The sequence below is a fragment of the Nematostella vectensis genome, chromosome 3, assembly GCF_932526225.1.
Source record: "Nematostella vectensis chromosome 3, jaNemVect1.1, whole genome shotgun sequence".
Taxonomy (NCBI): Eukaryota; Metazoa; Cnidaria; class Anthozoa; order Actiniaria; family Edwardsiidae; genus Nematostella; species Nematostella vectensis.
In genome coordinates, this window is record NC_064036.1 from 9,994,870 (window position 1) to 10,019,752 (window position 24,883).

A 24,883-nucleotide genomic window follows, 5' to 3' on the forward strand; every position below is an offset into this window, starting at 1 on the left:
GGAAACACATGCCTTACCCTAGCTGTAAGCATGGTCTTGTAGTGCTTTACCTAGGAACCCCACTTAACTGACTTATCCTAGCTGTAAGCATGGTCTTGTAGTGCTTTACCTAGGAAACACATGCCTTACCCCAGCTGTAAGCATGGTCTTGTAGTGCTTTTCCTAGAAAACACATGCCTTACCCTAGCTGTAAGCATGGTCTTGTAGTGCTATACCTAGGAAACACATGCCTTATCCTAGCTGTAAGCATGGTCTTGTAGTGCTTTACCTAGGAAACACATGCCTTACCCCAGCTGTGAGCAAGGTCTTGTAGTGCTATATCTAGGAAACACATGCCTTATCCTAGCTGTAAGCATGGTCTTTAGTGCTTTACCTAGGAAACACATGCCTTACCCTAGCTGTAAGCATGGTCTTGTAGTGCTATATCTAGGAAACACATGCCTTACCCTAGCTGTGAGCATGGTCTTGTAGTGCTATATCTAGGAAACACATGCCTTACCCCAGCTGTAAGCATGGTCTTGTAGTGCTATACCTAGGAAACACATGCCTTATTCTAGCTGTAAGCATGGTCTTGTAGTGCTATACCTAGGAAACACATGCCTTACCCTAGCTGTAAGCATGGTCTTGTAGTGCTATACCTAGGAAACACATGCCTTACCCTAGCTGTAAGCATGGTTCTGTAGTGCTTTTCTGCGCGGCTGCACAGTGTCTCGCGCCTCCATTCACGCATGGCCCCTGCGAGCATCCGCTGGTGATGTTTTTTCAGTTGACCGCTGACCAGCTTGTTGTATCCCTGAGCTGCTGTCAGCGCTGTTTTCCATTCATTGAACATCCGGGATACCTGATAAGAAGATATGAACAAGTCAATCACGCTGTCATCACGTGCCATCACAATGCCGAGTCACACAAAGCATCTATTTCCATCGGCTTCCGTTGTGTAGTTCGAGAAAATATCCATACCCCCCATTGAGGGGGTCGGAGGTATGACCCCCCACCCCTCTGGAATTTCCAACCCCCAGTAACTGTTAAGGAAAAAGAGCATTTACCCCCTCCCCTCTGGAAAATCCTGGGCGTTTGACCCCCCGTTTGAACCCCGGGGGGGGGGGGGGGGTGGATATTTTCTGGAATTACACATGCAAGCAACAAACAGAAATATTTTCAATTGAATATCGTCAATAAAGAATCAAACTTAATTTGTGGATGGTTATTTAGACGTTTTCTTGTAAAAAAAACTATTGGTTTTACATAGAGGCTGAAAACTTTTCAATAAAAAAGCAGTGTGCTTTATAACCGTCTCGAGGTAACGGTCCTTGAACTACAATGTAATTCAACGGGGGCGACGGCTTCTTGAAAAAAATATGACTAAAGTTCTCACCTTCCGCTGCATGACTTCGCTTCTAAACTTCTCTATCTTTTTTCGCTCATCAACTCTGATCTTAACGGTTTTTCTCCACGCAATGAACCCCCTGAAAAGGGATTAAAAACGCTTAAGCTGACATAATGGTGATGGCTGTAGTCGTAACGATGATAGTGATTATGGTGGCGGTGTAATAATAATGTTTATTACAGTGGAGATTATGATGTTGGTGCCCGAAATAATAGGAGACTTGCACTATCACATGACTTATTTAGTAGCTATATTTGTAAATAGCTCTTCATATTCATATTCCTTAGCATTTGTCACCTTTTCGCTGCCTGCCTTGATTAGCCTAAGCTATTTGCAGGCAGCATTGCTCTAAATTGACTTAACTTGCTAATAAAAAAATGTTGTTGTTGTTAGTTGCAAATTAAAGCCAAAAGCAATTGCTGCGTCCGTAACGCCAGAGATAAATAAAATAAAATCTTTTATAAAGATAAGCTCTTTCTGAAAACACTCCGCTCAGCACAACCAAGTTTACATTCATGAGTGTAAGATAGTAAGTAGCGTCCACCGTGGTTCTTTTACATCCCCGAATACATGTTAATTTATGTGATTGAGAAACGGGACGTCCAGCTCACCGAATTCAAAATCCCTTATTAACTAAGTGATAATATTGTTTATGGTGATCGTGATGATTATGATGATTATGATTAAAAGGCTTCCGACAGATGTAGTTTTAGACATGAATACCCGTTATGGTAATCTTGTGACTACAGCGTCTAATACGTTCCCCACCTGGCAAGCACGATCTGGTCTAGATGTCGTCGCGCCCTGAGTGAGTGTTCCGTCGATGTCTTCCAGTACCGGAAACTGCGCTCAACACGTAACCGCATCACGTGAGCCTCAAACTCTCCAGCCTCTTGCTGCTGACGCTGAGACCCTGTGGTACGCATGCGCACATGAGTTCAACCTCTTCGTGCTATCAACTGATAATTGAGGCCAGACACGCCGCCATTACACGCACCCACGCTATGCCACTCACACTAATTATCTCTTTCCATGGGCTAACTGAAGCGAGTTACTAAGGTCTTTTATCAAAATATCGCTAAAAAGGTATTTAACTCCAATCGTTGAACGTTATTTCCCTTTTTCTTGCATGTAAAAATCATTCTATTTTCAATAACGGGGTCCGAGTGAATGATCGATGTTTTTAAACAGAGCCGTAGCAGCTCAAGTAACACGTAAGATTGGAGGGGGGGGGGGGGGGGGGCAATACAGAATCGTTAAGAAAATATCGGGGGGGCACAGCCACGCCCTATAGGTCATATTGAGGGAGCACATACCCCCAGTGCCCCACCCCCTGCTAAGGCCCTGTTAGAACGTTAAAACAGAGAGGTCGAATGACCATATGATGGCCAGTTGATGACAAATATTATGGTACTTGTGTACAATGGTACAGGGGACAGTCACATATAAAAGATATCGAAGTCAGTCACAACTAAATCAGCAAGAAAACACTTATTCGATGTCTTTGCACTTTTTCTACGTACGTTTTGTCCATTGCATCCAATGGATTGCAGCCTGGCGCGTGCGTCGTACGAACATCCGCTGTACAATATCCTGCAGGCCTTTCTTTTGTACGAGGCGATCTTTCCATAGCATAAAGCTCTGCGCCACAGAAAGGCAGATAAGTCAAGCTAAATAAACGGTTTTGCCTTCTGCATACCACATAGCAGCATGCTTCAGCAACATTAGCTTTGTTTCGTGGTGAGCCATTAAAGCTTCGCTGTTTGCATGTAATGCTTATATACCTTTAATATAACGTGTGTGATTCAAAAAAATGATCCCTACCCCAAATGGAGGGAATTTTTCCAGACACCCTTCCCCCCTCCACCCCACGGAATTCCCAAGCCCTGGAAGTGACCAAGGTACAGCGGTTGTATGGAGCAAAGAAATAACTTTACGAAATTATTCGAGTAAATCGAGTTACAGCGGGTTTACACACATCTTGTGTCGGACCGATTGTCGGACAGACATATGCTTGCATTTGTCGGACCCCTGCTTTGAGCCCTACACGAAAAGTCTGTTGAGTCGCTTCACGACAACGCCAAAGGTACACAAAGTCGGGCCGACACTCAATCCGCCTCTACTCTAGGTCATACCTTGATGACGAGCCGTGCTTGGTAGTGCTTCCCGGAGCGGCATTTCAAAGTGTGCTTCCTCCACTGCAGCATACAGGCGACCAGTGTTTGCTGATTTTTCCGCTCCGTGTGCTCATCCAGCAACTTAAGGTTATGTAAAGCCGTGTGAAAGCTGTCTTTCCACAACTTGAACGAACGGGAAATCTAAGCAATGAAAAACAATTGATTATATAAAAGGAGAAAGTGTAACACGAACGGGTGAGGCATCTACAAAAAAGCACAGTATAAGATGGCCCTGAATAACAAGTGTCCTGTACAAAAACACGATTAAGTTGGATATAGGAAGGGGGATTATAGAAAGTAAAGATTAAAGAAACCTTTATATTACGGGCTATATACAGGGGGATTATATTGTATGTTTCTAAAGTAACAAGAAGAATTTGTAAAAACGTACGAACTTATAGGACCTTCCTTCGTTCATAGCATGGGTACAATAAAAGTGAAACGGAACCACTATAAACCGTTCGGAAGCCGTCATTGCAATACAGAATTACAAGATCTCTATAACTCCCCTTTAAGGGGCACTCCCTATAGCTCCCATTTAAGGGGCACTCCCTATAACTCGCCTTTAAGGGGCACTCCATATAACTCCCTTTGAGGGGCACTCCCTATAACTCCCTTTAAGGGGCACTCCCTATAACTCCCTTTAAGGGGCACTCCCCTCAAAAGGAAGGAAAACAGTTCGACATATCTGAGCTGTAACCATCGGATTCCTGTGTAGTCCAGAGATCGAATAACGGTACAAAAAAATAACCCCTTAGACTTTGAAAAGTTTCTTTCTCTCTGGCCGTGAGGGCCGGGTGTCCGCGGATGACATGACGTCACTACTCACCAGTTCCTTGCTGCGTTCCTCTTGGCGCTCGGCCAGTACACGCTTGCACCGCGCCTTAGTGGATGCCAGCTGATGCCAAGCGATCAGGGCACTTTGACAACAAGTCAAGCGGAGTCGGATAATAAGCAAGAGAGAACTTACATTACACACAGTAAAAACCGGCGTACAAAAACCTTAAGCAATAATCATAAATAACAGGACAACTCAAAAACAGGCTTTTGTTTTATCTGCCAATGAGATTATGGCATCGGTGGAAAACAGACAAGAACAAAAATTACGCGTACTAACCACACCGCCTCGTTCAGCACAATCTTATTGCCCCCCTCCCCTCCCCTAATGGCAAGTGGGGAAACACACCACCTCATGGCGATAGTTTACCTTCGCCTTAGCACCTTCCCCTCCCCCCTAAGGGCAAGTAGGGGGGTGCTCACCAACTCATGGTGATAGTGCGGCTGTGCGGCTTGCCCCTCCCCCTCCCCCTCAGAGCAAGTAGGGAGGTACTTACCACCTCATGGCGATAGTGCTGCTGTGCGCCTTGGCTTTCTCGAGCTTGTGCGCCTCCTGGACCCAGAGCATGAAGGCCCGGTGGAGAAGCTTTCTCTCTGACTGCTGACAGACCTCCATTGCCTTACTGTTAAGATTCTTGGAATCTGAGAACAATTTAAAAAAAAGGGCATCACATACGAAAGGTAACTCCAAACCATTTTAACCAGAAAAAAACAGAACTAGAAATATGGTGGTCCTCACCCACGATCATGTGGATTGTCACGATCACATGATCAATAAAGTGATACATGTAGCAAGGATTATCAATGCATGCTTATCTCACCTTGAGTGATCACCTTCCATGATTGGATCAAACTGCGCGCCTGTGGAATAGGAAAGAGTTTAGAAGACTTGAAGTATACAAATAACTTTGTGTTAAGATGGCAATTTCAAGATTTCTTCCCATAGTATGTCTTCTATTCTCAAACAAATTAAAACAAAGGTGTGGCCGACTGGGACTTTTTAAACAAAGCGCTAGTAGAGGTCTACTTGTCTTGCGTGTTTTCCTACTGGGTAAAAGTAGCTTCTAAAATCATAATAAAACACTTACCTTTTTTCGAGAAACGTACGTATCGTACCATCGGAAATAGACCTGAAAGCAAAAAAAAGCATTATATATCTAAATTTAACTAATAGCACATATCTACAAAACTAAAATACTTGACATATCTAAAAAATAACCATGAAACAAGGCTCATGCTGTAATGGTAAATTTACTTGTAGGAAAGAAATTGTTTTATGAGCTTCTCTAAAAAATACAGGGGACACCATGACATTTTCGTGATAATACTTACTAACCCAAAAGATATATAATTTCACTAAATATTAACGAGCTTAATAAGGACACCATACTAATGAGAACAGGTTTTATGGTGTCCTGCTTAATAGGGTTTTACTGTATAAGAACAGGTTTAGGTTTATGGGTCCTAACGGTGTTCTGATTAACGGGGTTTTTCTGCATAAGAACAGGTTTATAGGTCCTAATGGTGTCCTGCTTAATAGGGTTATACTGTATAAGAACAGGTTAATGGGTCCTAACGGTGTCCTTGATAACGGAGTTGCATTGTATGGGATGAGTTTTGTAGGTCCCAGCAATGTCCTTATCAAAGGGATTGCACTATGTTTGCAGCAATTCAAGCATGGTCATCGCTATTGAGTGACAGCACCGTTGTTGTTCTCCTACTGACCGACTTGATGACGTTGTTAATGTAATGCTTCTCCGCGCGGCACTCTAACGCAAAGTCACGCCAGTCACGGTAGCATGACCGCATGGTCTCCAGATCTCGCGCGGCCGCGTGCGCCACAGCTTTTTGACGATGTGTATATAATCGCTTCCAGAACTGGAACGATCGTGCGAGCTACAGGAACAAAAAGATATAAAAGACTGGTTACACAAAATTTGTGAAAGGAAACTTTTAGGGAAAGGAAACTTTTATTTAGGAGTTGGGACAGCTAAAATACAAGTGTACAAAAGTACAAAAAGAAGTGAACAATTGTAGCATCATGGATGGGTTGCAAGTTTTTTTTCTCTTTGTGTAATACTGGGCATTACCAAGTTTTGCGAACACTGGATGCTGAATTCCTTAGCGTTGAACTTGTTCTGAAGTCGAGAGCGAGCTTCATTTCTCCATGAAAGGAACACCCTGGCGCAAGAAAGTAAAGGTTTGAGTACAGGGAGCACGAGTTGTCTAATTATCTTAGTGCTCTGGGGCCGGTTCCTGAAAGGCTGGATAAAGTTATCCACGGACAAAAGCTATCTGTTGTATAGGATTTGTTAAGGATTTTTCCGTTGGATAAGCATTTATCTACAGATAACACCTATCCAGCCTTTCAGGAACCGGCCCCTGGCCTATTGCCGGTTCGAATCCTGATCTTTGAGGGCCTAGCTAAACATGTCTCCTAAATGTTTCATAGTATAGCCATCCTGCAAAACATTGTTGCACACGACAAATATTGTTTTTTCTCCGAGAAACAAGGGTGACCTAAAAATTCGCAAGCGTTTTGGGGGGTTGCTTAGATGTCGCGCGCGACCCAGTTGGACCAGGCCATTAGTTTATGTATTTCTTCTCGGCTAAGGACACCTAAACAAAAGCGCTCAATAACATCATACACCATTTTGGTCTAATCATTTGTATTACCTGCCAAACTATGCGTAATGGTCTGTTAAAGCTTCACATAACGAAATCGTTATGGCCTGACATACATTATTATTGGTGCCTTTCTGTATATAGATATGGACTGATTTTCGGTGCCTTACTTCCTGATTATGGCCTGCTCGCGTACACGTTGCGCCTTTCTGTATATAGATATGGACTGATTTTCGGTGCCTTACTTCCTGATTATGGCATGCTCGTGTATACGTTGCGCCTTTCTGTATATGGATATGGACTGATTTTCGGTGCCTTACTTCCTGATTATGGCATGCTCGTGTACACGTTGCGCCTTTCTATAGATATGGACTGATGTTCGGTGCCTTACCTTTTGGTTATGGCCTGCTCGTGAATACGTTGCGCCTTTCTGTATATAGATATGGACTTACCTTTTGGTTATGGCCTGCTCGTGAATACGTTGCGCCGCCTGGAGCTGTTGCGCACCGCTGAGCCACAAGCTGAAGATCTCTCGCATCTGCTTGATTTCTAGCGATCGCCGATAAGCACGCCACTGCGCTCGTCGAGTGCTTACCCCTGATATCACAAAAAGAGAGAGAAAATCAGAGGGCGGAAGCTTTGGGAATAGGAAGAACAGGGTGTACAGCAAAGAAAAAAAAGTGTTAAATTTTATAGAATAAATGCACTGCTAACTTCACATCGCAAAAGTTCGCTAGGGACATTCTATAATCGAGTGACTGCGTCTGATATATGCAGCTTACAACATGAATAAGAGTGTCTATTGCGCGCGTTTCTGTTACTCACTCACCGTGCGCCCAATCGTGCCAAACTTGTAGAATCTCAACACACGTATTAGTCGCCTTTACCTGTCAATAATCAGCCCGTTAATAAACCTCACACGGACATTACCGAGATTGCCGTAACTACACGTTAATAAACCTCACACGGACATTATCGAGGATGCCGTAACTACACGTTAATAAACCCCACACGGACACTACCGAGATTGCCGTAACTACACGTTAATAAACCTCACACGGACATTACCGAGATTGCCGTAACTACACGTTAATAAACCCCACACGGACACTACCGAGATTGCCGTAACTACACGTTAATAAACCCCACACGGACACTACCGAGATTGCCGTAACTACACGTTAATAAACCTCACACGGACATTACCGAGATCGCCGTAACTACACGTTAATAAACCTCACACGGACATTATCGAGATTGCCGTAACTACACGTTAATAAACCTCACACGGACATTACCGAGATCGCCGTAACTACACGTTAATAAACCTCACACGGACATTACCGAGGATGCCGTAACTACACGTTAATAAACCTCACACGGACATTACCGAGAATGCCGTAACTACATGTTAATAAACCTCATACGGACATTATCGAGGATGCCGTAACTACACGTTAATAATCCTCACACGGACATTACCGAGATCGCCGTAACTACACGTTAATAAACCTCACACGGACATTACCGAGGATGCCGTAACTACACGTTAATAAACCTCACACGGACATTACCGAGAATGCCGTAACTACATGTTAATAAACCTCATACGGACATTATCGAGGATGCCGTAACTACACGTTAATAATCCTCACACGGACATTACCGAGATCGCCGTAACTTCACGTTAATAAACCTCACACGGACATTACCGAGAATGCCGTAACTACACGTTAATAATCCTCACACGGACATTACCGAGAATGCCGTAACTACATGTTAATAAACCTCACACGGACATTACCGAGGATGCCGTAACTGCAAGTTAATAAACCTCACACGGACATTATCGAGATTGCCGTAACTACACGTTAATAAACCTCACACGGACATTACCGAGATCGCCGTAACTACACGAATAAACCTCACACGGACATTACCGAGATTGCCGTAACTACACGTTAATAAACCTCACACGGACATTACCAAGGATGCCGTAACTACATGTTAATAAACCTCACACGGACATTACCGAGGATGCCGTAACTGCAAGTTAATAAACCTCACACGGACATTATCGAGATTGCCGTAACTACACGTTAATAAACCTCACACGGACATTACCGAGATTGCCGTAACTACACGTTAATAAACCTCACACGGACATTACCGAGATCGCCGTAACTACACGTTAATAAACCTCACACGGACATTACCGAGATTGCCGTAACTACACGTTAATAAACCTCACACGGACATTACCGAGATCGCCGTAACTACACGAATAAACCTCACACGGACATTACCGAGATTGCCGTAACTACACGTTAATAAACCTCGCATGCCGTAACTACACACGTTACCTCGATATACTGTTCGGTCTTTTTCACTGCCTCGAAGCGACGCAGCCACTCCTTAAACGCCTGTAGAAGGAAACGATTATCACTTTCAGATATGTACGTTAGGCTAGATGGAAACATCGAATCGCGAAAGTAACGTTACCACAGACGCCATGACAAACCCAATAACGTGAAAACAGACCCGATCGCAGAACCAATACCAGAAAACAGACCCGACCGCAGACCCAATAATATAAAAACAGACCGGATAACCTCCATTCTAGGGATTTGTATAGAAATTATGCTACGGGATCTTGCATTCAGTCTTACGAGATGGTGATGTCTTCTGCCGCTTAGGTAGACGGGGCAACGGGAATTCTTATTCGTTTTGGCACTATGGTAGTTGTGGCATCAGAGATGGGTGGTGCTCGGCGGGATAAGAGGGAAAGATTATGGGGTAGGAGGGATAGATTGTGCGGTGAGTGCATTTATTCCTAACTAACCGTGCGAGTAAGGGAAGAGTCGCGGAAGCTAGTCGCCTGGCGTCTTCTTGTCGACCTTTCTGATGCATACGCATGCCACGTGACAAAAAACCTATAAAACAAGAACAAGGTGGATATTTTAAAATGACGAAAATCCAGAAACGAACAATATTGAGCCAGAATGAGTATGAATTTTAAAACTACTAAACAGTTAGATCTTCACCCAAAAGCAAATAAACAACAGAACACACAAGAAAACGACATCGTACAGCGTAAAATTTATTAAGCAAAAACACGCCCGCTTGAGCCTCTTTATGCAATAAAACCACAGGCCTCCCAAGTATCGTATTTCTTACCGAGGGTCTATCGCCAACCCTACTCATGTTCGATTCGATTAATCCTTCTAACGGTCTTAAATCAATGAACAGGCATGCTTACTTGGGCAGGAGGGAGTCCAGGTAGAACCTTCTAGCTTCCTGGCTTTTCCTGGTCACCTTGAGCCAGTACTGGAATCTCGCTCTCACCACCCTCGCCTCGTGGCTGGCCTGCACCTTATCCTGGATGCTCTTGTACTTCTCTTCAACTGCATAAGAAGATCAACGGTACCATTCGAACCCACGAATGTTACATTAAGCCCCTCACATTTCCTTTAACCCCCCTCTAATGTTCAAGCCCACGGATGTTTAAACACCTCCTACACTTTAAATCTCTCTCTAATGTTCAAGCCCGCAAATATAATATACCCCCCCCCCAATTATTTTAATTCCCCTCTAAAGCCAAATTGTTGAAATATGCACCCTCTCTTTGAACATAACATCTGCATGTTCTGTGATTCCTGCTTTGTTTGAATGTAGAAGGAATACTTTACTTTTTTTTATCTTGGGCCTTACTGTCTAAACGGACACAAAGAAGAATTTTCAAAATCTTAAATTCTGTGCTTTTCCCTACAACTTACAAACTATGAACTATAGTAAAGATAACCTCAAGGTTCTGTACTTGGCATGACCTAAATGCTTCAGAGCGGGGGGCAACTTCATAATCTACCATTTTTCTCTATATGTTAGCCGAAAATATCATTATTTTTTCATTCCACGCATTTATCTATCTATATGTTAGATAAAAACAGTGGGGTGCAGTTACACGCCTGGTACCTATGAACGCCCACTTACCGATCGCTTTCTTCTGCCACTGACCGACAATTGACTGTAACCGTCTCTTAGCCGTGTACTATAACAAAACAAACACACAATGAGCAAACCCTCGACTAGAACCAGCACTTCTGTGGTGGCTATAACACTATCTAGTCGTACAAAGGAGGCGATAGACCCGCGAAAGCTCATTGGTAGGACCTCTGTATTTAGAGGCTCCTCCTCTTAAGGCCGCACACAATAGCCCAACAGCATGGATAAGGGATAGAAAAAACAAAGTTTATAGCAAATAGTAGAAACAGTAACATTTAGCTTGATGACAGTCTGCCTCTAATAGCTATAAAAATTGACAGTTCACACATAAAATGCAATGAGTTCTTGAACAAAATAAGGGGAAATGGTGGGTCCATCACCTTGTCTTTCCACACGCGGAAGCTTAGCCGCAGAAGCCTGGTACGAGACTGCTGTTGGGCGGTCACGTGACGATCCTCCTTCATGCGTCGTGTCTGCACGTACTCGTGCCAGGCCCTCAAGCACCGCTGGCGAGTACCGTCACGCTATGGGAAATGAAGGGATAAGTGCTCACGTGACGTCACGCTATGGGAAATGAAGGGATAAGTGCTCACGCGGCGTCACGCTATGGGAAATGAAGGAATAAGTGCACACGCGGCGTCACGCTATGGGAAATGAAGGGATAAGTGCTCACGCGGCGTCACGCTATGGGAAATGAAGGGATAAGTGCTCACGCGGCGTCACGCTATGGGAAATGAAGGAATAAGTGCACACGCGGCGTCACGCTATGGGAAATGAAGGGATAAGTGCTCACGCGGCGTCACGCTATGGGAAATGAAGGAATAAGTGCTCACGCGGCGTCACGCTATGGGAAATGAAGGGATAAGTGCTCACGCGGCGTCACGCTATGGGAAATGAAGGAATAAGTGCTCACGCGGCGTCAGACTATGGGAAATGAAGGGATAAGTGCTCACGCGGCGTCACGCTATGGGAAATGAAGGAATAAGTGCACACGCGGCGTCACGCTATGGGAAATGAAGGGATTAGTGCACACGCGGCGTCACGCTATGGGAAATGAAGGGATAAGTGCTCACGCGGCGTCACGCTATGGGAAATGAAGGGATAAGTGCTCACGCGGCGTCACGCTATGGGAAATGAAGGGATTAGTGCACACGCGGCGTCACGCTATGGGAAATGAAGGGATTAGTGCTCACGCGGCGTTATGCTATGGGAAATGAAGGAATAAGTGCTCACGCGGCGTCACGCTATGGGAAATGAAGGGATAAGTGCTCACGCGGCGTCACGCTATGGGAAATGAAGGGATAAGTGCTCACGCGGCGTCACGCTATGGGAAATGAAGGGATTAGTGCACACGCGGCGTCAAGCTATGGGAAATGAAGGGATAAGTGCTCACGCGGCGTTATGCTATGGGAAATGAAGGAATAAGTGCTCACGCGGCGTCACGCTATGGGAAATGAAGGGATAAGTGCTCACGCGGCGTCACGCTATGGGAAATGAAGGGATTAGTGCACACGCGGCGTCACGCTATGGGAAATGAAGGGATAAGTGCTCACGCGGCGTTATGCTATGGGAAATGAAGGAATAAGTGCTCACGCGGCGTCACGCTATGGGAAATGAAGGAATAAGTGCTCACGCGGCGTCACGCTATGGGAAATGAAGGGATAAGTGCTCACGCGGAAGCAGCAAAAGGCTTCTTGCGCTTTTCATTCGTTGGAGAGCAAGCGAGAATCCACATTATTTGATGCATCAATTAAACATTCGGATTTTTTACTTCAAACGTCTAAAACTCTAAACCATCTATTGGCCCCTCTCTCACCCTATATCGTTGCCCTACGCTAATCTATTGGCCCCTCCCTCACCCTCTATTGGCCCCTCCCTCACCCTATATCGTTGCCCTACGCTCACCTATTGGCCCATCCCTCACCCTCTATTGGCCCCTCCCTCACCCTATATCGTTGCCCTACGCTCATCTATTCCTTGAACCCACCCTCACCCATTTCTTGGCCACGCCCTTACCCCTATTTTTTGGCCTTACCAGATACTGTCTGGCCGCGACCTTAATGTAGAGTTCACGTCTCCACGTGCATAATGCGTGCGCCAGATGCTCCATCCGCCGCTTCTCCCGGAAGTAGAACAACAGCTCGCGCAGTAACTTCCGCTGACGTGTGTACTTGAGCCACGTACGGAAGGTCAGGCTCAGCGGTAGCGCGCGCCAGTGCAGGATAGTATCGGTCAGCACCATCTCCTTGTCGCGCATGCTCATACACGATGTACCAGACGTCACGCTTTGGCGGTCGAACTGTAGGATGGAAAATACGTGAGGATGCAAACATAAATAAGCGATCCAAATACAGACATATAGGTCAGGGAGATTAGTTCCAAGGTAATACGTTTACGGACATTGTATCCGAGTCAACATTTCCAGACTGGCCTAAAGAAGTCAAGAATTTGGCATAGTCGAATGCGTGATTAACATTTATTTTAAATCTCCCACTTCAGGCCTCGGCCGATGCAGAGAAAATTATCAGGTACCGTATGTGAATGCGTATTCTAAGCGGAATTTAAGGGAAAAATGGCACATCTCGGGGCAGGTCTCGGGATTGTGTCACTTAGCATTTGATGATACAAGGTAATTCTCATGACCTACCTCGTCATCAGGTCTCATGACCTACCTCGTCATCAGGCCTTAGGACCTACCTCGTCATCAGGCCCCAGGACCTACCTCGTCATCAGGTCTCATGCCCTACCTCGTCATCAGGTCTCGGGACCTACCTCGTCATCTTCGCTACTGATGGAGAACATCCTTGTGAGCTCAGCCTCGCCTCTGGGGGGCGTGTGTTCCACCCTGACTGGCGTGAACACATTATCGGAACCCAAACTCGGCAGCTGCAGATGGAGCTCCGGGCTGGAGCTTTCACTTGACCCGTTCATCGCTATAGGGTGTGGCAGGGAAATGGGGGTGTGCACAGGGGACTGGACGGCGAGGGGGGACTGCATGGCCAGGGGGGACTTGGTGTGGGTGGCTTCTCGCAGGACTGTTATGGGAGAGGCTATTCGGACCGCATCCACAAGGTCCATGCGTCCGGGCAAAGAGATGACCTGGTAGGACAACAGCAAAGACATGAACATTTCAGTATCTCTATGAAGGTCTTTTTAGTATAAATATTTCAATTTCACAGCCTACAGTGAGGACACCCAAACAGTGGCTTTGCGTGATACAATCGTTCATATCGTGCTCCAATCAGAGCAAAAGGGAGGGAAAAACTTCATAGCATGTGAAATAAAACGTCGCATCGTTTTATACAGTACATTGCAAAAGCTTCATCTCCAGAATCAGCCAATGGAAAATTGGTGCTTTTTCACTTGGTACTTTGCTAGGATGCCAAAATGACGAACTATTTAAGTCTATTTAAGCAAGCTTGACAGCGGGCAGACTTTTTTACATAACATTCAAATATCGCCATATATCGAGAGTTCACTCACATCATCATCTCTCTGTGCAAGTCGAGGACTCGCGAAAACAGATCCCGATCCTCTGCGAGCCCCAGCCGCTGTCCCATATCCGGACGACGACAGAAAATCGGACGAGCTTCCCATGGTGGAGCCTAGGGTGGAGCGGAGAGTGGAGCCGAGGTAGGAGCCGACGGAGGAGTCGAGTGAGAGGGCTGTGGTGAAGCAGCGTACCTGTTTCTGGACTTCGTCCTTTATGTGCTGAGACCACGCGTTGAACACGTGCCGCAGGAGCTGCTCACGCCGCCTCGCCTCTTGCCCTCTAAAATCATATCATCATCATCATCAATATTATTATCATCATCATCATCATCTTGACAATCAGGTTTGATCACGTGCACACCTCATTTTCACCACGTGCAAACTCCGATTTGACAACGTGTCCACGCACGTGCATGTATCTCCTGACAATCAACTATGATCACGTGCACACCTCGTTTTATCCACCTGCACACCACTTTCTGGCATTACCTGACAATCCGGTTAACCTGATGCAATCGGTGCCAGACCCTAAACGCTTTAGTAACAACAAGCCGACGATGGTCAGCGGCTATCCGCTGCTCAGTCTGCGCAAGACGCTCTTTTTGCTCTGTCGCTGACTGGCGCCAAGCCTTAAAAGCCCAGCGTGTGAGAACCACGTGACGAGCCTGCAAACAACGGGAAATGGCGTTTAAAAAGACGGCCATATCCACATATAAAAAGAACGGCTGCAGTGAATAGGTCATAAAAAAAATTGTCAGGGTCAGAATCAGAGATATCATTTTTTACTAAATAGTTCTCTATCTTTTTATTTCTTAACTTTTATTCAAACAACAATTGAACCCGAAGAGGTGATTGCATAAGAGCCATATAATGTCTCACCCTGAAGGTGCTATTCTATAGGCCTGGCTAAACTAGGCGACATTTCACCCTGAAGGTGCTATTCTATAGGCCTGGCTAAACTAGGCGACATCTCACCCTGAAGGTGCTATTCTATAGGCCTGATTAAACTAGGCGACATGTCGAGCGCGACATGTAGCGTGCGACATGTCTCCTAAATGTTTCCTAATTTAGCCACTATCAAAACATGTAGTGCGCGACAAATTTTGTAGAGCGCGACACAAAAATGTTTCTCAACTATCCGAGAAACATTTCTTTGTCGCTTTTACAAGATTTGGCGCACGCTACAATGTCTCTCTGGGTGGCTAAATTAAGAGACATGTCGCGCTCGACATGTCGCCTAGACCTTACAGTAATGGAAGTTATTCCCAGGAATTCACCATCAATAATGAGGTATATTGTGTCGGATATTCAAGAATTTGCCAGTAATAACAACATGCAACTTAATCCAACGAAATGCAAGGAGATGCGTGTAAGCTTTCTTCACTACAATAGCTGCGAGCTTCAACCCATTGCCACCGGTGGCACCTATATTGAGGAAGTGACATCATTTAAGCTACTCGGCGTGTACATTTCCAACGATCTGACATGGGCTGCTCACTGCGAGTACGTAGTGAAGAAAGCTAACAGGCGCCTTTACGCAATAAGGCAACTCAAGAAGAGTCGTGTCCCACAAGGGGACCTTGTTAGCATTTACTGCTGTCTCGTGCGCTCTATCCTGGAGTACGCATGCGTAGTCTTTGCCAACCTTCCAAAATATTTATCGCAAGATCTGGAGCGGATCCAGAGGCGCGCTTTGGCTATCATATTCCCATTTATCCCCTATGCGGACGCGCTGGCCAAGGCTGGTATTACCACCCTTGAGGAGCGCAGGAAAATAGCATGCAGTAAGTTTATCCGTAAGGTCACTCCTGACAATCCACTCCATCTCCTAATACACAAACGCATAATTAACCAGTCCTCGCACTACAACTTAAGACCTAAAGACCATGTCACTCTAGCAACCAAAACCGACAGGTTCGGAAATTTTGTTAGCGTAAAGTTTGCAACCTCAGGCTTGGAGTGAATTATCAATATATCATATGTAAATTATATGTTAATTATATATTTATATGTATGCGTAATTGACCGTCACTGTAATTCAGTCCATGGACTGCGAAAGTGAAAAATAAACTAATTATTATTATTATTATTATTATAGTTTAGCCAGGCATTATCTCTCGCAGCGCGTCATGTTCATCATTATTGTGACAGTATTTAAGTATTTATGTTGGGTGTATCAAGACTGACACTATGATACGTCAGTCAGATGTAGTTAAGAGAGTAATTGAATATTTCTTGCGAGTAGAACGTTCTATTTTCAAAAGTAATAACAAAGGGATGTTCGGCTCACTCTCATTGGAGAAAATTTATAATTACCTGATGTCCGAGTTGTATGTCCTTGGCCTCTATTCGGACATGCGTCCGGTCCAGCCAGCGTTTGTAGTACTCGCCCATTAGCTGCAGGCGCATCGCGCGCTCCCTCAGTCGCTCATGACGACATTCACGCACGTGACCTAAAACGTCAATCATTGCACACGTGATCTAAAACGTCAATCATTGCACACGTGACTTAAAAACGTCAATCATTGCACACGTGACCTAAAACGTCAATCATTGCACACGTGACCTAAAATGTCAATCACTGCACACGTGACCTAAAACGTCAATCATTGCACACGTGACCTAAAACGTCAATCACTGCACACTTGACCTAAAGCGTAAATCATTCTACCTTTGAACCGAAACGTCAAGTAATGTAAACGTGCCCTAAAGCGCCAATTGTACCTGTATGATGTTAGCCTTAAACCTTTAAACATTGAAGAATACCATGCGAACATGGTTAACATGTTGTGTATTCATATTGTGTATTCATGTTGTGTATTCATAGTTACCTCTCCATGCAGCAAACGCTCTGCGCATATTTGAGAAGTGTAGTTTATCAACAGCGTTTTGTTCTTTCAACCGCAACCGAGTACGACCTCTGCCAAAAAAGAAACAATATCAATGTCACCGTAACCATCATAATCACCATCATTGTCACTAGAAACAACCACCTACTATAACAACATCACCACCAGCGTCATTATCACTATTACCATTATCATCATCAACAGCATCAAATACACTACCACCATCTAAACCACCATCATCATTACCAATAAAATCAACATTTTTATTTGCATCATTATCAACATCGAGATGATATTTACTATCAACATTACAAATCTAATTATGAAATCGGTAGCTTTATGATTTTAGTCATCATTGTTATCATCAGCAGCAACATCATCATCGCCATCTTTGTTCTAAAGGATGATCAGCCTAGATCACAGCCATTTTGTTCCAGTCTCGTTACAGGTCGTACCTCCAGTGCATGAAGTGCCGCAGTAGCAGGTTCTCCTTGGCGCGGACTTGTTGGTCCACTATGTATTTTTGTCGATAGATATGTAGACGCCACGCGTCAAACGCCCTGTCAAACGGGAAGAAATCAGTTTGTTTTCGTACTGTGATACAAGCGCGTAAACAGGACCTCCTAAGGGGATGCGCTGTCTGCATCATCTGAGGTATCCGCATTGAACAGTGCACTGCACACCCCCCTATGGATGTACAAAAAGTAGTTTCGGTAAATTCCTTTGATTTTCTGACGGTCGCAGATGTTATCTACGTCTAGCTCAGTGCCATGATAAGAATCAAGAAGCCACGCGTTTGCACGCCAGGCAGTGTGCTTCATAAAAGTTCTGCTATTTCGAACTTAAAAGAGCTACTTCAGCTAGGCTCGTTTGCTTTAAAATCCAACACCCAACCCCCTTACTCACTAAAATCCTGGCTATAAGCAGCGATAATTCTGTTTCCAAAAAGTTCGAATCCCTGGTCCCCCCAGATAAGGAAGTTAAATAGAGAACCCTTCTCTCATCGCACTTCACTGAAATTGAGGACGCTGGCACGAGGAACCATCTTGAATGACAGCGTTTTCACACTGACGCACACGCATAAATGAAAGCTGCGTCGAGCAGTCAGCATCTACACACTAAGTCAGTCACGTGTGAGGCGCATTTGATCATATCTCATGATTTCGATTTGCGCTATACGAATACTTTTTAAATAGTCCTCGCAACCCTTGTCATTGTTTTCATTCAATATTTACATATACAAATTATATAAGGAAGTCACATTTCTTATTTTCATCTCTTGTACCTTGCCATGTGTTTGCGTCGTCTGCGCATGACCATGGGGGAGATGATCTGATCCTGTTGGTTGGTGACGCGCCACCCCTGCAGGATACGACGCTTCGTGTTACGCGCAAGGATAGCAGCCGCTGACCGCGCCCGCTGCTTAACCGCGGTCGCCTCCTGCAGAGCCCTCATCCATCGCCCGAAAGCGTCTGTCAGAATGAATCGAGTAAAAGACATGGTTCAAAGAAAAGACAACGTAGTATTCCCCGACCGTGAATGCACCAAGGTGCAAAATATGAAATAAGCGCTCCCCTTCAAATATACTTCAAGCTATTCGAGCTGGATTTTATTACACTGGAATAAAGACACGGCAGCTATTTATATAGAGAGCCTGAGCCTGAGTTAAGTAAGCGCCCGCTCCAAATTAGCGCCCCTCGCGATTCTGAAAACAAGTGTTGGGTGTTTGTGACAGCGTACCTCGCATCACCCATAGCTCCTGGCGAGGCCTGTTCTCTATCAGGACTCGTTCAAGCCTCTGACATCTAACCATCAACTTCCACTGTTCGCAGGCACGCCTGTGAATAAGTCCTTACGTTAGAATGACGTCATCGACTAGGTATTTAAGGGGAGGGTTAGTTTCTAACCTGACACATCGATCACTCCACCGGGCCCGCGCCATTTTGGTAAAATTGACGACCTTCATGGCAAACATCCATTTTGAGAAGGCGTTCCTGACAGCACGGGTATCCTGGAGGCTAGTAAGGAACTGATGACGAGCCCTGGGACACAATAACAGTGAATCGACAGCAAGAGTACATGAGGGCACGGATACATCGACTCTTATCACGGGGTTCCCTGGTCCTTCATAATGAATCCCATTATCATGTCTATTTTTATCTCAATAAATAGAGAGCTTTTGGCAGGTTGTGTTCAATAGTGTACAAGAATAAATATAGCCGCCTAAGATTTTTGCATTTCGGTGAAATAAAAAAGCTGCCTCCAATGCACTGCATCCTGGGTAAGGTGGTCCGTCAAGTAGCAGCGAATATCGTGGCGACTGGACATTTCTTTGACCGAAGGTGTTAAAGGGAAGCTCCATTGTTTACATCGCGTCATGCGATTATAATAGATTTGCTCATTTACAGTCCACCTTACATTTTCTGGCCAGTTGGAATAGACATTTGAGAACTTCTTCATTTGAGGGCTTTTGAGTTTTGGAAAATGTGTCTGCATGTTTGTTTCGTTGATCAATCTCGGAGTACTAACCGTAGTGATCTGACGGTGTTCGTGTGCTTTTTCCAGCGGTTCATCGTGTTAGAGAGGAGCATGCGCTGTAGAGTTGTTACCAGGATCTCCCTTCTTTTTTGCTGACTACGCGTCGCGTCGGCCCACAATCTAAAGAATCGCCGCTTTTTTCCCTTTGAAAAAAAAAACACTATTAGGGGCATTTAAGGTTCCATGGTGAGCGTGGCGTGATATTATGACCATGCCGCTTGGTTATGCCACCGTGACCATGCCGTGATAGTAGCCGTAACCTTGTGGTAGTGTCGTCAACGTTTCGTAACCCTGTCCTGAAAGTTTCATCACCATTTCGTGCCCTATCGTACTAGTGTTATTATCATTTCGTACCCTAGGGTAAAAGTGTCGTTACCGTTTTGTGCCCTATTGTAATGTCGTTACCGTTTCGTGTCCTATCGTAACAGTGTCGTTATCGTTGCCCTATCGTAATAGTGTCGTTACCGTTTTATGCTCTATCGTAATAGTGTCGTTGTCGTTTCGTGCCCTATCGTAATAGTGTCGGTATCATTTCGTGCCCTATCGTAATAGTGTCGTTACCGTTTCCTGACCTGGTCGTGATAGTGTTGTCACCGCGTTTCGTGGCCTTGTCGTGATATTGTCGTCGCTGTTTCGTGGCCCTATCGTGATAGGGTCGTTACCGCGTTTCGTGACGTCGTCGTGATAGTGTCGTTTCCGCGTTTCGTGACCCTATCGTGAAAGTGTCGTCACCGCGTTTCGTGACCTTGTCGGTGATAGTGTCGTTACCGCGTTTCGTGACGTTGTCGTGAGTGTCGTTAACGCGTTTCGTGACGTAAGCGTGATAGTGTCGTTACCGCGTTTCGTGACGTCGTCGTGATAGAGTCATTATTGCGTTTCGTGACACTATCGTGATAGTGTCGTTACCGCGTTTCGTGACCTTGTCGGTGATAGTGTCGTTACCGCGTTTCGTGACGTCGTCGTGATAGAGTCATTACTGCGTTTCGTGACACTATCGTGATAGTGTCTATACCGTGTTTTGTGACCCTATCGCGATAGTGTCGTTACTGCGTTCCGTGACGTTGTCGTCATAGTGTCGTTACCGTGTTTTGTGACCCTATCGTGATAGTGTGGTTACCGTGTTTTGTGACCCTATCGCGATAGTGTCGTTACTGCGTTTCGTGACGTTGTCGTGATAGTGTGGTTACCGCGTTTCGTGACGTTGTCGTGATAGTGTCGTTACCGCTTTTTGTGACGTCGTCGTGTTAGAGTCATTACCGAGTTTCGTGACACTTTCGTGATAGTGTCTATACCGGTTTTTGTGACCCTACCGCGTCGTTACTGCAACAAGGTTACCTTCTTCGCCATTGCTTTGCACAGATGTCGATGGATCACTTTCCTTCGGTGCCTCAGGAACCACAAACGATAAACTCTCCTGAAAACAAGTAGGAAATAAAACAGAAAGTTGTCAAAGGGGACTTCTAAAATAGTGTAGTTTCATTATGTATTTCTCACCTTTGTACAACGTCGCGATGGAACTTTTCCGCTTGTCGGGCGAGCAGCTTGTGCTTCCACTTGACGAAGGTCTGTCGGACAAGGGCGCGGTTGTAGTACTCCTTGCACATAGACTGGAACCGCTGGTGGAGAACCCTGAACCACAGGAAAGGTCGGGTCAGAGTCAGAAATACCCAACTGTGTTTGAGTTAGAGTTGACTGTAACTTACTTGGCATACTCAGTCCAGTTTCGCCAGGAATAAAACGCCTTGAGAACGATCTTTCTCCTGTTTAAGACATTGTTAGATTGACTGTAAGTGTTGATGACAATGAAATAATATATTGATCTGCTGTACACTATTTTCAAGCATACGTGTGTTATCTTTTAAAAGACAGGGAAATCATATTATCCCAGAGGATGGCTGCTGAGAAAATAACTGTTTTTATGCCTGAGTTCCCCTACCCTACGTTTAAGTATATGAAAATACTTGAATTACTTGAGTAGCGTGGTAGCTGCCGTAGACTTTTTGGTCTGTTTCACCCAGCGTCGGAAGAGCCTCTCTTGGACGTTATCCTCGAAGTGCACCCTAGCCACCTCATTCAGACGCGACTTGACCACGCCCTGTGCAGCATACACCCTCCACCCATGCCAACACTTTGTCAACAAGGTGATCCTACAGAGTATCAAAAACATAAATTAAAGATTGTCAATCAGCCGCTTATTTGTCAAAACACTGCAGAATAAAGTGCTTGTATTAAACTCCTAAAAGTCGGAACTGGAAGATTTCTCCATCCCAGAATTTCCAGTTCCCTTCTTGGGGGTCGGGGGTATAGATCTTTTTTTGGATTCACACAATTCATATAATGGTTCGGCTGCCCTAACATCGACATTAAGAGTTCAGTGTTTTTACCAGTAACACCTTGAAATTTGAAGGGTAAATAAAATCAGTTTTCAGAATTATCGTAAGGGATTGGGCTCTCTAGGACTCTCCGTGGTCTTACTTGAAGTGCAGACCCGCTACCGAAGTACTCTGCTCCACGTGGTATCGCTGCTTCCATTTACTGTAGTTCTTGGACAAGATGTGTCTCGTTACCATGCCTTCCAAGATCTTGTCCCTGAATTTCAAAGAAAACAACATTCCATGAGTAACCGGATTGCAGTTTCCTCAGATTGAAAAATTTCTACCTAGCAAATGTTGGATAGAAATAGAGGCTTGGATAGAAATAGATCCTTTTCACCCTTATCCGTTAGCTAGAATGACAAAATGGCGACAGACAGCTTATGAATATACTCGCGCAAAGTCATATTTCCAGCGGTGTCGAGAGGTGCAATGAATGATGGGCTGTAAACAACCGGACACTAATCAAAATTTTTTCTTTCCTTTCTAACACTGACTGCCTTATTGTCAAAAAAGGAGAAAGTGGAGGGCCGGTTTCTATAAAAAAACGCGGCTTTAACAAAACTTTATTAATAACAAAAAGTTAAATATCGGTCTATGTACTGAAATATATTGGGATGCATACGATAAAGACAACTGCGCACGTATTATATCAATCAGATCAGAGTCTATTACCGGTTCTCTTCTAGCTTAGATCAGAGTCTATTACCGGTTTTCTTCTAGCTTGAACACCCTCCATCGGTTGAATGCAGTCTTAAGCGCCTCTGCCTTCCTTTGCTTCAAATGGTTCTGCCACTAGAATCAGAAATAAAGCGTTAGCAAATAAAAAAGCGGTCCGACAGAGGGTCACTAAATGCCCTTCAAATAGCGTCAACACTGCTGGCACTGCTATGCTCGGTTTACCGCAAGACAAAGGAAACGCTGTCAAACAACTTCAACGCCAACAATGCTGGGCCAGCGATGCTGGCTATTTTCGGCAGCCAATGTCGCCGTGTTGGTGCGATTTGCTCGGGGCTTCACGGACAGTTTCCCATATATAAAAGCAGAAGATCAAGAAAATGAAGAGGCCACGCGGAACAACTAGCACACTTACTGACCACTGAACATAAAGAGGAAAAGTCACCCCTTTTAGCTGCTATGGTTCAGAAGTTATAAGAAATTTCCCCAGAGGGGGCTGCAAATGAAAATTTTCATGCAGTTCTAAAGGACAACCTTGCAGCTGACCACGAGGCAAAGGAAATGTTAGCGAAACATCACGCTATAGAAAGCTGGGTGTTTTTCCTAGAAATGCTGGTTTATTCAATTATAAATTGTGTCGGCTCAAAAAAAAAACTGACTGTAGCCAATCAAAAGCAAGTAAGCGAGCCTGCGCCAATCAGAGCGACTTAACAAGCTGCGCACGCAACCCTAGTAGCCCCATCTACCTTGAGCCAATACTTGGCCATCAGTCGGCCATTGAGTCGGATGAACGCATCCTGTCTGAGTTGCGTGTTGAACTGAACCACAAAACGGAGTCCGCGCATGCCCGTCTGCAGCATATGACGGCGATGTAACTGGTCAGCGGCGTACTGCTGGTGCTGACGGTAGCTTCGCCATGCCTTGAAGTGTGATCTTAGAGTACTGTACTGCCAGAAAGTTACAGCGCTAGAAAAATAGGCCATACATTAGTATAGATATAAAGATATCAAGGCTTATTACAAGGTGTCGAGAAGGTGGAACCGAACACAAGACGTGAAAGTTTAGTGTTCTCAACAACATAATTTCGCATTAAAATGTTTTTGACAATAAAGAGTGTCGCGAAAGTTTACAAATGTGAATTAGTGACCAAACCTGATCACCTTCCCAGTAAATAACTCTTCAATACCTTTCTTTATAATTTTCATTAATAACTATCAGCTTTTCAAACATTATTTTCAAAAAATCATATGCTGCGATGAATAAAAAAAATCTTTTATACTATTCAACAATGAAAAACCATGAGGATTTGTGTTTGATTTGATATCGGACGGGTCAGGAACGAAATTCCTCCCCCCAAAAATGTGAGCAAGCAAAAAATCTCTCAAGGAAAAAAATTAAGCAAGCAAACATTAGCTTAAGAGCTCGGCAAAATTCGGGAAAAAATGTCAAACAATACAACTGGCTTGGGAAAAATAAACAATCTAGTAGGATTAAAAAAAATAGGTTGCCTCCTCGTCCGATATGCTTAGTAGCCGCCCTGATGAAGTCCGAAACTTTGGAATCTTTCAACTTCTGTTTTGTATGTTTTCCATATAATGTTTTCCTCCCCGTCCGATATCAAACGGTCTTTGCCTAACCTATTCATTTTGCTGTCAATCTCCATGCGTATAAGCCTGCGTAGACGGACCCGCTGGTGCCAACGCCGGAATATGCGTGCTTTGAGTAGCATCTGCTGGAAAGAGGGCGAACTGGGGGTGTTGTCCACGTCTAAGAGCTTCATGGCCCACACTGCAGACGAGATACGGCGGGACGAGTCCACCGAGAATGAGTTCATCAAGCTTGATAAAGAACAAGAAACCCAAGAGAATTAATCTAGGTTATTGATATATACATTAGTTATAAAATAATTCAAATAGTACGCGCACT

At 44.7% G+C, this 24,883-nt stretch overlaps 1 protein-coding gene across 1 annotated transcript in view; it reads right to left on the reverse strand.

The window, feature by feature from the left end:
- LOC5513274 overlaps positions 1 to 24,883 on the reverse strand; it is a 30,260-nt gene that overhangs the window by 1,772 nt on the left and 3,605 nt on the right. The window contains exons 5-41 of the mRNA XM_048724830.1: positions 24,595 to 24,795; positions 23,704 to 23,923; positions 22,989 to 23,074; positions 22,383 to 22,496; positions 21,878 to 22,054; positions 21,611 to 21,667; positions 21,402 to 21,536; positions 21,243 to 21,321; positions 19,899 to 20,050; positions 19,277 to 19,411; positions 19,110 to 19,207; positions 18,655 to 18,841; positions 17,825 to 17,929; positions 17,352 to 17,440; positions 16,837 to 16,973; positions 15,010 to 15,185; positions 14,512 to 14,800; positions 13,801 to 14,127; positions 13,064 to 13,327; positions 11,409 to 11,552; positions 11,017 to 11,074; positions 10,286 to 10,430; positions 9,869 to 9,959; positions 9,390 to 9,449; positions 7,856 to 7,913; positions 7,479 to 7,623; positions 6,492 to 6,582; positions 6,127 to 6,297; positions 5,490 to 5,531; positions 5,223 to 5,262; positions 4,899 to 5,043; positions 4,394 to 4,484; positions 3,523 to 3,705; positions 2,911 to 3,028; positions 2,156 to 2,300; positions 1,376 to 1,466; positions 659 to 841 (exon numbers count right to left, since the gene is read on the reverse strand). Coding sequence (XP_048580787.1) covers positions 659 to 841; positions 1,376 to 1,466; positions 2,156 to 2,300; positions 2,911 to 3,028; positions 3,523 to 3,705; positions 4,394 to 4,484; positions 4,899 to 5,043; positions 5,223 to 5,262; positions 5,490 to 5,531; positions 6,127 to 6,297; positions 6,492 to 6,582; positions 7,479 to 7,623; positions 7,856 to 7,913; positions 9,390 to 9,449; positions 9,869 to 9,959; positions 10,286 to 10,430; positions 11,017 to 11,074; positions 11,409 to 11,552; positions 13,064 to 13,327; positions 13,801 to 14,127; positions 14,512 to 14,800; positions 15,010 to 15,185; positions 16,837 to 16,973; positions 17,352 to 17,440; positions 17,825 to 17,929; positions 18,655 to 18,841; positions 19,110 to 19,207; positions 19,277 to 19,411; positions 19,899 to 20,050; positions 21,243 to 21,321; positions 21,402 to 21,536; positions 21,611 to 21,667; positions 21,878 to 22,054; positions 22,383 to 22,496; positions 22,989 to 23,074; positions 23,704 to 23,923; positions 24,595 to 24,795 — 5,029 coding nt within the window. The remainder of the gene's footprint in view (positions 1 to 658; positions 842 to 1,375; positions 1,467 to 2,155; positions 2,301 to 2,910; positions 3,029 to 3,522; positions 3,706 to 4,393; positions 4,485 to 4,898; positions 5,044 to 5,222; positions 5,263 to 5,489; positions 5,532 to 6,126; positions 6,298 to 6,491; positions 6,583 to 7,478; positions 7,624 to 7,855; positions 7,914 to 9,389; positions 9,450 to 9,868; positions 9,960 to 10,285; positions 10,431 to 11,016; positions 11,075 to 11,408; positions 11,553 to 13,063; positions 13,328 to 13,800; positions 14,128 to 14,511; positions 14,801 to 15,009; positions 15,186 to 16,836; positions 16,974 to 17,351; positions 17,441 to 17,824; positions 17,930 to 18,654; positions 18,842 to 19,109; positions 19,208 to 19,276; positions 19,412 to 19,898; positions 20,051 to 21,242; positions 21,322 to 21,401; positions 21,537 to 21,610; positions 21,668 to 21,877; positions 22,055 to 22,382; positions 22,497 to 22,988; positions 23,075 to 23,703; positions 23,924 to 24,594; positions 24,796 to 24,883) is intronic.